This window comes from Rutilus rutilus (genome assembly GCF_951802725.1).
Source record: "Rutilus rutilus genome assembly, chromosome: 2".
NCBI classification, from domain to species: Eukaryota; Metazoa; Chordata; class Actinopteri; order Cypriniformes; family Leuciscidae; genus Rutilus; species Rutilus rutilus.
In genome coordinates this window covers 5,755,566-5,768,105 of record NC_140210.1, presented here as the reverse complement: position 1 = coordinate 5,768,105, position 12,540 = coordinate 5,755,566, and the positions used below count along the sequence as shown (strand labels likewise).

The 12,540-nt window shown below is 39.1% G+C and overlaps 1 protein-coding gene across 3 annotated transcripts in view; it reads left to right on the top strand.

Moving 5' to 3' along the window:
- The window catches only part of nrp2a (neuropilin 2a), a 69,777-nt gene extending 57,713 nt beyond the window's left edge, over positions 1–12,064 (top strand). Inside the window, exons 15-18 of one of the 3 annotated variants that reach the window (XM_084393688.1) lie at positions 219–251; positions 5,510–5,620; positions 8,553–8,612; positions 10,644–12,064. In XM_084393688.1, coding sequence (XP_084249814.1) covers positions 219–251; positions 5,510–5,620; positions 8,553–8,612; positions 10,644–10,948 — 509 coding nt within the window. In that variant the 3' untranslated portion in view covers positions 10,949–12,064. Of the gene's footprint in view, positions 1–218; positions 252–3,450; positions 3,869–5,509; positions 5,621–8,552; positions 8,613–10,643 lie in introns of those variants that run through there. The other 2 variants (XM_084393689.1, XM_084393690.1) reach the window with 2 other exon arrangements.
- Positions 12,065–12,540: the final 476 nt, after the last annotated feature.

Below are 12,540 nucleotides of genomic sequence, written 5' to 3'. Positions count from 1 at the left end.
TCCTCTGTGTCCTCATTTGATTTCCTCTGTGGCCTCAGATGTGGGTTATTCTATTCATCATTTGATGAATTTCAGTGCATGTTTTCAGAGTCATCAGCCTCTGATACAGTAAGGCAGGGATGTACCCCGCCGTTAACCTTACATTACATATTAACATTTTACTCTGTTTGTCTTTCTCTCTTTCTCTGTCTCTCCCCATCCTTCTCTCCCTCATCCAGAGCCTTTTCCCGCGTTCCCTCCGGACATGACCGGTGAGTTTAAACTCTCTGCCTCGGGTGTGAATGTTTGCACTTCCTGCTCTCTGCCCTGCTCAGCAGTTATTGTTAACAGGAAAGATATAGGGTTTGTTTTACTTCCTAGCATGTGGTATTTATGCAGTGAGTTGAGGAACCTGGGGTTGGGTCGGTTATTTGAGGTGACCAATCCGTTTCTGATCTATTTTTTATTACCTGTTAAGGTCCCAATTGGGAAAGATGTCCAAACGTGGACTGTGAGGCTGCTGAGCCCTTGAGGCTCACGGCAGAGACCCGTTGTGCCACAATGTGACACGATTTGACATTCAAGGATAAATTCCCCAGAAATCATTGAAATTTTACCCTCATGTCGTTTCAAAACCTACTTTCTTGCATTAAATATTTCAGTCATTATTCGCCGAACATTGTCCCCTTTTTTGGGGGTTTGTAACTCTTCGATTGGCCTATTCGAATCAGTCCTAACGTGATGGGAATCCTGTCAGTCTATTCTGGAACCATCTTTCTCCCTTCAGCCTGTTAAGCAGCTATACTAACACTTGTGCAATTTTACAGTTACGAAAAACCTGGGAAACATTTCATGGTTTAATCACTTTTAAAGAAATTAATACTATATTCAAAGTCTGTGGGAAATAAAGAAAGGGCAACTTCCTTTGAGACTCATTGGGTGCCAAATGTCACTAACGAAATCCGTTTCTTATGGGATGCGAGGTGCTCTTAAATGTGGTCTGTTTAAATCTTAGTTTCGTATGTGAATGCATAATGCATTTGTGTTTTATTGGAGACATTTGAACTCTAAAGTGCACATTTATTTATCTAGATTTGTGTTAGAATGGTTGATCCTGCGTTGACTTCATTTAGACCTTTTTTCATAAGCAGAGCAAAATAACTGCACACAATTGTACATGGACAGTTAAAAATAACTTTTTATAGAACTGTTCGCAATTTTTTTTTTGCTATTGCTATTTGCTATTGTGATTAATCGTTTATCTGGAGGGATAGTTAAAGGGATAGTTCACCTAAAAATGAACATTTTGTCACTCACCCTCAAGTTGTTCCAAACCTGTATGAGTTTCTTTTTTCAGTTGAACACAAAATAAGATATTTTAAAGAAGTTTAGTGATTAAACAGTTGATAGTAAAGGAAGTCAATGGCTACTGTCAACTGTCTGGTTATCGTCATTCTTTAAAATATCATCTTTTGTGTTCAACACAAGAAAGAAACTCAAAAATAATGACGACATTGTCATTTTTAGGTGAACTATCCCTTAAATTAGTACCTGACATAGAAAATCAAATCATCAATCGAATGATTTTTCTAATGAAAAATCCTCATCCGTTATCACAAAAGACTAGAAAAGTCATGGGAATTGTTGGAAAGGTGTGGGATCCCAGTATTTGTCAGTGAATATGGACATATAGACGTGAATTTTTCTTCCTCAAATGACTGCAGTCCAACAGTGGACAGTTTGATGGTTTTTATATTTGGAGCTCTGTTTCGTTTTTATTTTTGGTTTTAAAAATCCTTGCATTGGCAAGAATACCTAAACAAGCTACCAGCATATTAGCACCTCCACTTCCTTTTGTGAAATGAGTGTCAATAAAAGACACAGGCAGCCAAGTCGCTCTCCCTAATGAGTGTCTCAGTCATGCTCCGTGGCTGAATATAGCATAACAAGATGTCTGCCTGTGCCGGGTTCTGCTCAGATGGCAGCATTGCATCAGAGACTCAGGGAATGTCTCGGAGTCCCTGGAGAACGTTTTTTTTCTATTTTTTTTATTCTTTTCTCAAAAGTGCGCATCTCACACTGTGCTTACTAATCCATGAGATAGACAAAGCAGAGCTGACAAGACCCTCTGCTTCCACTTGTTGTGTGATCATAATGTTGTGCTATTTTGGTTTCTTTCGTCAAGATGTACGGTTGTTTTTATTTTCAGCGTCAGAAATTGGTCAAAGCTCTTTTAAATTTAAACTCAACATGCGGCGTTTCACGTCAGCTTTAAGTTCTGCTTTTTAGAGGAGTTGAGTATTCAGAAGCATTGTGGTTTGTGTGAAAATTATTGCATTTCCTCGAGTTTTACACTAGATGGTTAAATGGTTGTAATTTAACTTACAAGTTGGATGTGTTTAGATGAATTCATACATCTGGCAATTATTAATAATTTTCTCATAATATTGTAACCTTTTTAGTTTATTAACTAATGTTTTTTTTTATTAATTTATTTAACTTTTTATTAATTTATTTATTTATTTGTTATATCATTTCAGTAGTTCAACTATTGATAATCAAATTTCATCAAATAAATAATTACAACATTTTTACCTACTAAAATTGAAAATATCAAAGTGGTGCCAGCCTCTCTGAATTTAATCACTAATAATAAAAATGTAATTGAAATGCCAGAATTTCTTTTTTTGTGTGATTGACGCAAGTTTGATGGTTAGAAACATAAATGCATGTCATTATAATAATTTTAAACAAAATTGGAGCAAAATCAAAAAGATTATAACTGATTCCACAGAATCAGTCTTGTATGCGGTCACTTCGAGTCCATTTATGATATAGTGATGCATCACAATATATTGACGAAGTTAGCAATGCCCAGCCCTACTACAAACTCCTGCTATAGTCAAGTATCTGTCAGCGTTCTGCAATAACCAGAAGACGAACTGAGGGAGAACAGAATGCATGTGCCTCTGCTTGGCAAAACAGCCTCTTGTTTGAATGCAGCCCCAATGTACCCCTAAGACATAACGGTTTAGAGAACTACCAGCAGTATCTGCCCTTTGAGTAGTCCCGGAGAGCCGCTTGTCCCAAATCCAGCATGCAAAAAATATGATTTAAAGTATGGCATCCCCACTCCCCAGGACTAGAGCCTGGCGGTCTTTATTTGCAACATGCTTGGACTCTGACTCAGGTGCCTATTTGAAAGCACGTTACATAACAGCACTGCATTCACACCCATTGTTTCACTGTACACGGTGCTATGCAACCCAACTTAGATCCCTCAATAACTGTTCCTCTACTGGAAAGCGATCATTTCATGTTGATTTCGAACAGTGAAACATGGAGCATGAAGCTTCTACCCTACACGATCGTATGCCCAAAACAGTCAATACAGCATCTTTCAGTAGTGTGTTTGCATTTGAACCTAGCAGTAGTGTGGCGTGTTTCACAGTTTGTATATCTCTCCACCAGGGGGAGCCCTACCTGGCAAGAGTGAGCCAACAATAGATACGCTGTCAGTACCGCCCGTTTTGCCCAACTGGTATTACATAATGGCTGGTGGAGGAGCCATCTTGTTCCTGATTATTGTCATTGTCATGGCCGTTAGCTGTCGCCATCTTACGGCCAGGAGGAATCAACCCACAATGGCCTACTACAGCCCCCACAGTGTACATCACCCAAACGGCGGCGTGCACAGGTCTGGGGTGACACCCAAATTGACTGTATGGGTTGAGAAGGGCGATGGGAATTCCTACTGGTGAGAGACCTGGACTAAAGGTTTAGAGGTTTGCCTGCAAATGCTGACTTCATGAGGGAAGTCCTTGATGAAGCAGATCTCGGACTGAAGAGTTGGAGGAGAATGCTTAAAGAACGCTCCCAGATGCTTGGATTCGGATGCATCCAGATGAACCCAACACTTCGATTTTTCTGTTTCCTCATTCTCTTCGTGTTCTTTTCTTCCTTGGATACTAACGACCCTGTCTTACTGGTGTGATCAGCTTGTTTACCACATCTAGCCAGCTCATACTCATCTGGAGGGACCTTCTCCAGGAGTGAATCTGTATCCAGCCTCATGATGGACGCCGAGCCAAGAGGACGTGTTATCCAATGACCTTAATCACTGATCCTGGACTGACTTTGATCCAGTGTGCTGTACTTATGTTAAATCAATGTGGTCAGAACATTGGGGAGATAAGAGCTGTTGTGGACATGCTGTCTGACACAATGTTTGCACTTTGACTAGTCCCTGAGATTGATCACGAGCACCTCTTTACCTTATTATAGCAGAACAAGGGAACAGACCTTTGGTGAAAGAGAGAACACAAAGCGTTCAGATAAATTAAAGCATACAGGAGGGAGCTCCAATACTGAGAATGTGCTTCTTAGCACTTTTTGAATACAACGCAAGCATGATTTAATTAGTAATAAGGGAAGGTGAAGTATTGCATAAAAGGTTTCTGCATGTAAACAACTTGAGTTAAGACTAAAAAAATGGAGAGCCCACCTAAGCTGTCATGATGAACATTGCCGTTAAAGTCAACATGAAATCAAAACTGAGTTTCTTAATCCACGTTCTTGGTCTTATTGTGAGTGATTGAGCATTGCGCATTATTTCAACAAGAAAAATGTTTGTGTAATGAGTTTCCTTTTCCGCTGACGTCGCTTAGATTGTGCCAATTATTGGTAAACCTTATTGGTAACCTGTTTTAGGCTGCTGTTGTAGGTAATGCAGCCTTTCTAAAACCTTGTCAATATTTAACACAGTAGATTAATGCCGGTTTTCAATGACATAATAAAGACTGCTTTAAAGGGATAGTTCACTTTGAAATTAATTTTTGATATGTTTTAGCTTACCTCAAGGGCATCCAAGATGTAGGTGTCTTTGTTTCCGCAGTAGTTTCAATGTTGATATTTTTAGGTCAAACCATTCTTGTCTGTCAGTCATATAATGCAGGTCTATGGTCACTGTCTCAAAACACAAGCACAGAGTCCAAATTAAAACAATTCCCCACGTCCAAATGAAACAATTCCCCATCATAAGTACACATTGATGGCCTAAGACACGAAACGAGCGTTAACAACGTTATCGTTGTTATCTCTTGAAAACAGCACACGTCCAAATGATCTGACGGCGCGGGCGGGTATAGATATATACATAGATGTCGCCTTGGCTACGGTTTCGTTCCAATGAACTGCAGTAGCGAAGGCGACATCTAGTGTATACATCTATACCCGCCAGCGGGCAGGTATAGATATATACACTAGAGGTCGCTTGGCTACGGTTTCGTTCCAATGAACTGCAGTAGCCAAGGCGACATCTATGTATATATCTATACCCGCCCGCGCCGTCAGATCATTTGGACGTGTGCTGTTTTCAAGAGATAACAACGATATAAATACTGTTCGTTTTCTCACACAAACCGCTCGTTTCGTGTCTTAGGCCATCAATGTGTACTTATGATAGGGAATTGTTTCATTTGGACGTGGGGAATTGTTTTAATTTGGACTCTGTGCTTGTGTTTTGAGACAGTGACCATAGACCTGCATTATATGACTGACAGACAAGAACGGTTTGACCTAAAAATATCAAAATTGAAACTACTGCGGAAACAAAGACACCTACATCTTGGATGCCCTTCAGGTAAGCTAAAACATATCAAAAATTAATTTCAAAGTGAACTATCCCTTTAAACAATGATAGATTTAAAAAAGTTGGTTCTGCTCCACAATCCACTGAAGGCCTAATTCTTGATGAATAAAATTTCTTCCCGTCTTACAGTTTTTCCCATTTTAATTGGAAATGCATCATTACGGAAGTAAAACGGATTGTGGGTGTTCTTTCATGTTGACTTTAAACATTTCATTAGGCATGGTTTCATATCAGTGATGTGCTAAACTTAAATGAATTGATGGCGCCACCTTTGAGTTAAGAGAAGGGGGATTGTGTAAGGGAGTCTTCATGTTTTGTGTTCATTTCTGTGTTCTCTGTGGCAGTATCTAGGTTATTCCTTTGTATCTCACATTTCTCACATTTTTCCCAAAAGATCCCTCAAAACTGCGTTGGCGTGTGTTATTCTGAGCAAACGCTTGCTGGTGTGGAGGCTCCAAAAACAAGTCCCATAAACAAAGACAGCTGTTTCCTTTCTCTGTTTCCATGCGATGAGGAAGCACTGAGCGCTGGGGTGGGAGAAAACTTTGTGCAGATATCAACACCTGGTAGCAATTTTGGTTCACTGAAGCATCATGAAGCTTCGAGAATGATTAGCAGTGAATGGTGTCCAAGACTGCCATGTGCTTTTTCATAGCCATGTTGAATCACTTATTGAATTGAGTTGTCATTCAGTTTTATAGGTTAAATGAATCAGTTCTGTATTAGGACAGGGTGAGCATCACAAACAAACTGTGGACGTACCATTTGATTACCATGTGTATTTGCCATAGTATTGAAATGGTACTCCGTGGTATTACCATATTACAAATGTCCAAAGCAGTAACTATGTAATATTTTTTTTTAAAGGAATAGGTCACCCCAAAATGAAAAGTCACTGTCATGTTATTTCAGACTTACCTTACTTTTATGAGCTTCTTTTTTTCTGTGAAACACAAAATGAAAACGTTCACGCTGCCCCTTTATGTGATCATTACTCACAAAAAAACTCGCCATATAATCATAAAAGTAGTTTGTATGACTAGAAGTCTTCTGAAGCCATACGATGGCTTCACATGAGCAAAAATAATGCCATTATTTGCTATACAAGTTTTACAACAATAACAGCAAACGACAATGGTTTTCCATTGTCATTATCAGAATTTTCTGTTATTTTTTTGACAGAGTTCATCCCCTTTTGCGCTTTTATTTTATTGAGAAACACAGTGGTGACATTTTTCATCTACTTTTGTCTTTCACATTTGAAAGAAAGTCATAAACGTTTGGAACGACATGAGGGTGAGTGAATGATGACACAATTTTCATTTGAACTATACCTTTAAGAACATTCAGCAGATCTAATATCAGGGGTCAAACTATTTCAGTATAGGACATATAGAGCTGTTCAGAATGGAAATAAAAAGATAAATCCTCCATGCTCCTCAGGGCTTTTTTAATGCCATTTCGTGAGGTGGTAAGAGATGTTTTGGCACCGTCAAGCAATGTGCTTTTAAAGCAGCCACTTTATCGCTCTTTTCTTCCCTAAACTGTGTCCCCAACTTCTTTCTTCACTCTTAATATTTTTTAATTAGTTAATGGACCAGATAGCATTTATTAAAGCTGCTATAGGCGTTCCGGCCCCCGCCCTGTGCCTCTCGTCGATTCGGGAAACCACATTAATGAGTGCGAGCGCTCTCTTGAGAACACCGTCCACATGTCACCCAGCGAGGCGTCACGCCAAACAGCCATTCTTCTCGAGCTCTTAAATGCATCACGTATACTGAACCGAGAAGCTTCTAATTAAGCAGAACAGTCTTTCTCAAAAAGCGGAGGATTGCGGTTGATGCTCACACCCCTGCAAATGTCTCCTCGGGTTCGAATGACTCACTCTACTTTTAGACACGAGCATCTCAGGGGTTGTCGAGCAGTCAACAGCGTTCTCCTCCTCCCAGTTGGGCAGAATAGATCGCTCACAATGGATCCAGTCGGGCTACCGCCTTCACGTCCGTGAAGTGCGAGCTCTCACATTGATTTCTTTGCTTTTAGACACAGCAGGCTCCGACTGGGACATTTTTGGAACAAAGCAACGCTGATCCATAAAGCCATTTGAAAGTTATGGGCCTTTTATTGCACCGCAAAGCTTACTTAGGTGGTGGTGGTGATGCTTCTGATACAGACTATGAATTTAATCATGATGAGGATGATGATGATGATGCACTTTGCTTTATGAAAGTACCTTCTAACTGTGGTCAGCCTATACCTCAACTTTGAAATTAGTAAATTGTTTAAAAATGCGAATGTGAACAAAATATTTTTGCTTGATGGATTTGTGTCTTGAAAACCTGCTTTTAAAATGTGACAATAAAATCTTATTTTTCTAATCGTCACTTCTTTTTATATCCATTTGTATCAGTGCAGTAATAGACATTGGCCTACTTTTGCTGCTATATTTGTGTGTCCCCTTAATGTGCAAATGCTGGTGGTGTGCTTCAATTAGTAATTATGTAGGTCACATGATGTTATTTTCTGGACTCTGTAATTATGTTACAAATCTTTCGTACCTTTAATAATTTATTGCTTTGCCTTAAGTCTCAAAATATACTCCGTCAAATCCAAGACTCACGTCTCTAGTACGCAAGTTTGTGAGAGCGAACGTAAATTAGTAAGTAAATTAGCAGGTTTGTTGAAGTCAGTTACTGTAAATCTGAATTCTAAATAATCAAATGTTGTTATTATTATGTCTGGCACAGATATTTGAAGAATGCACGCCAAGTATGTAGTACGCAAACATGTGCATGAGTTGTGCAATGAGTTAGCAATGAGTATGTTTCTGGCCCAACATTTATAGCTAGTTTGCAAATTAATACACAAAACACATTATATCATTTTGTATATTTCAATACAGTGTCTTCGCTTCTATCCACAGTTAAAAAGCCAACGGTTGGAAATGGGCGTCTCTTTAACGGGAAGGACCACATAAATGCAGGTTAGTTCCCGCAATACATACATTACAATATACTGCTTCCTGGCAGGCTATATATTTTAAACAGGTTTCAAAGAGCAGGAACCAGAAGTGATGAGAATCTATTGGTTTTTTTTTTTTTTTTCTCTCAAGGTTTTAAGATTATAAAGCCAAAACAAATACAGATGGTTTGGACACATTTAAAGTGAAGATGAAATCAAAATCCACCCTAATTATTACTTCAATAATGCATGTTTTGTGGTCTTATTGTGAATGATCTGTCAGTATGTGTTATTTTGAATATTTAAAAAAATATTTGTATCAATTCTCAATCTTTTTTTCCTCTTCGAAATCCTTTTTGTTTATTTTTTATACATCACATTATGTAGTTAATTGGGTTTTTGAAGCCGCTTCCCATTCCGTCATTTTTCGGCACACACTGCGGAACTCCACAGCGATTTTGTGCATATGGTTGTATGGGTAGAGCTGACATGTTTGTGTGGGTATGTACGTGTTTGTTCACACTCATATCACCCTCACCCCGCATTTCTGCACAAAAACAAAAAACGTCTCCGGTTATCAGACTTTCCGCCCTCCTCCTTCCTGCTATCGCACAGTTGGAATCCATCTAACTCATAAAGATGTCTTTGTTTTGGCTCTTAAATAAATAAATAAAAAGACAAGGATGAGTTAATTACCCAACCGAAATCTGTTCATCCTTACAGAGTGTCAACCCCCTCCGTCTGTCTTTCTTTCACTCTCCCTGACTTCCTTTATCGATGTATTCCATCTTTTTCTCATTTTCCCTTCTACTCTAATACAACGTAATGAAGTCTGTGTTTAGCTTACGCTCTACACAAGCTGTCAGTCACCTCGGAACCCATTTGTTGGAACTAAAAGGGCAAAGGGAAATTTGCTTTAACAAAATGCAACAGATATCAGTCAATGTGCAAAAGCGGCTCAGCTGGTGTGAGTTTTGGCATCGGCTCGCTGTCAAAAGCAGCCTAATTAAGCCGAATGCAACCGCTAGCAAGCGCAGGGTGCCACAAAAGAGTTTACGGCTTAGTTTTGTCAGCTGAAAACAGCCATGCCGACACCGTTCACCCTAAGACCAGACCATTAGTTTGTTATACTGTACGTGTCATCCTCCATAGGATAATATGCTGGAAAACAAGCACAAACTTCTGTTTAGCCTCCAAAGGCTGCAACATTGAACAAAACATGCTTACAAATACATGCTATAGATGTAATACCACTATTTCTATATTAATTTACCAAGGTATATGCAATACCATGGTATGCTTTGAAGTACTTTGGAGTACATTTACATTTACATTTATGCATTTGGCAGACGCTTTTATCCAAAGCGACTTACATTGCGTTATCCTATACATTTTTATACATAGGCATGTGCAATCCCCTGGGATCGAACCCACAACCTTGCGTTGTTAACGCAATGCTCTTACCACTGAGCTACAGGAAAGCTTACCATGTATTTACTCAAATAGTTCAAAGAATACTGTAGTACTACCACGAAAGCATGGTAATACCATTCGGTATTTTAAACATATGCCATGCTAGTTCTGTGGTATACTTGAAAGTATCATGTTTTGCAACAAAAACATATATAAATTTAAGTTCCATGGTTTTACCATCTTATGCCATTTCTTTACCATGGTACTATGACAGTGTACAATCTGACACCCTATATTTTTAGGGGGAGATGAAACTCTTTTAAAGAACATGGTAATGCCTTTGTAAATTTTTTTATTTACAAAAGTGGTTTTCGGACATGGTACTACTGTGATATTTTGGACATGCTATGGTAGTACCATGGTATTCTTGAAAATACCACAGTTTACCATATAAAAACCATGGTACATGAATTTCACTCCTTTTTTTTAAAGGGTACCATCTATTTTTAGGGGGAGATGACACTCCTTTAACGTAAACCATTGTATAACCATGGTATCATGTTCAGAAACAAAAGTTTATGTGCATGATTTTGTTATAAACATCCTCTCAATGTGTTCACCCTTCCTCATGTTGTTGTAGGTTTCCAGTTTCCAGAGTGGAGCACAGCCGAAACGCCATCAGAGCCTCCCGTGACACGTGTGGTCGATAAGGACAACGCATGGCTGTACTCCCTGGACCCCATTCTCCTGACCATCATCGTCATGAGCTCTCTGGGTGTTCTCCTAGGTGCCGTGTGCGCCGGTCTCCTCCTTTACTGCACCTGCTCGTATGGCGGCCTGACATCACGCTCGTCCACCACCTTGGAGAACTACAACTTTGAGCTGTACGACGGGATTAAGCACAAAGTGAAGCTCAACCAACAGCGCTGCTGCTCTGAGGCTTGAGGAGAACAGATGGGGAGATATCAAGTATCCTAAAATGACCTCAAAGTAACCCAATTTGACTCTTTGAAGAGATGAGCCTCATCTCTTAGTATTCCTGGAATGCATGTCCATCTCAGCTGGAGAGCTCCTAGACTGAACTTCTCCCGGAGCCTATTTTCCAAGCAGTGCTTACTCAGCTCTAACCCTGCTGCCAAGGACTTCTTCGTCTTTCACTGGATTACATAAAAAATAGAGCATTTGATGCCACAAGAGTGATACCCTTTCCATGGCTCAGCCTCAAAATAAATGTTGATACATATCAATGTTCTGCTATTCCAAAAAGATGAGAGTATATCAGCTTAGATTTCTAAGAGGTCTAGTTTTTAAAATGGGAGACCTGAGGCTGGACTTTCAAGCCACAAACTTCTGTCCTCCATCATTCCCAAAAGTAAATTTTGTGGCCTAGGATGTGGTGCATTGTTTTTAAAGGCTTTGATGGATTGGTTTAATGTTGCTTTATTGTTTTTTCGTCACAGAGAAGTTCAGTAGCCCAGGGTGATTATAAGTCATCATTATTGTGTGTTTACAACCCATTGCTTTCGGCCCACCATTTTGTTTCTCTTGTCAACCTGACAGTTTGGAAATGGAAAAGTAAGACAGATTAAGGAGCGAATGGTTCGTAGATTTAGTTTTAGGCACCGTGTGTTTGGTGAATTGTGTTCTGGAAAAAAAGTCACCACACTTGTTTGAAACGACTAAGGATTTTGTCAGTGCAACCTATGGATTGCTGTAACTGGGAGACAAAGACTGCCAAGCTAATGTGTAAGCTTTGAGCTAGCAAATAATGTGAAATAATGGTTGAAAGGCGGACACTTAAGGGATGGGTTTGAAATACAATTTCTCTCATTTTTACTCTGGGCCTTCAAGAATGCTACAGTTATTGGCTCAGAGATGTTCAGGTCCACTGTTTGTAGTTTGTAAAAGAAAAGCTCATTTTCAAATATAGACTAAACTCTACACTGGTTTGCTGTGCCAGTCATGTACAGTATATCTTGGCTCTTGGGTCAAACAGATATTTTTTACACATCAAAATTTTAAATAGAGTTAAAGTAGTTTAGATTTGGATCAATTTGAAGCAAAAAAAAAGAAAAAAAAAAGAAGTGTATACATAAATATTTAATATATTTTTTTCAAATCCTTTTTTGAGTGGCCAAGATGAGTCTTGCACAGTCTGTCAGTAGTGAAAAACATGAATTAAGCTAAGTAATTATTAAGCAGTTATTCTTTTAGGTTATTCTCAGACCGGTTAGGACCTAACACAGAGCCTTGAGGAACACCAATACTTTCAAATGTACATCATACAGCACTTTCCTTTGTTTCATTCTCAATTGAATTTTATCCCTCTTTTACTCTGTTTTATGTTTCCATGCTAAGGCTTTATGTCAACAGGAGACAGGTTTGGTTGTAAATCTGCTCCCCTGTGGTTTTCAAAGACTGGGAAAAGGTGGAACACAGATGTCGTAAATCTTTACCTACTTGCTCAGATGGGATTCCTCACCCTCTAAAACTAATTGTTGGAGTTGGTGAAAGTAAATGCACCCAAAGCACATTAC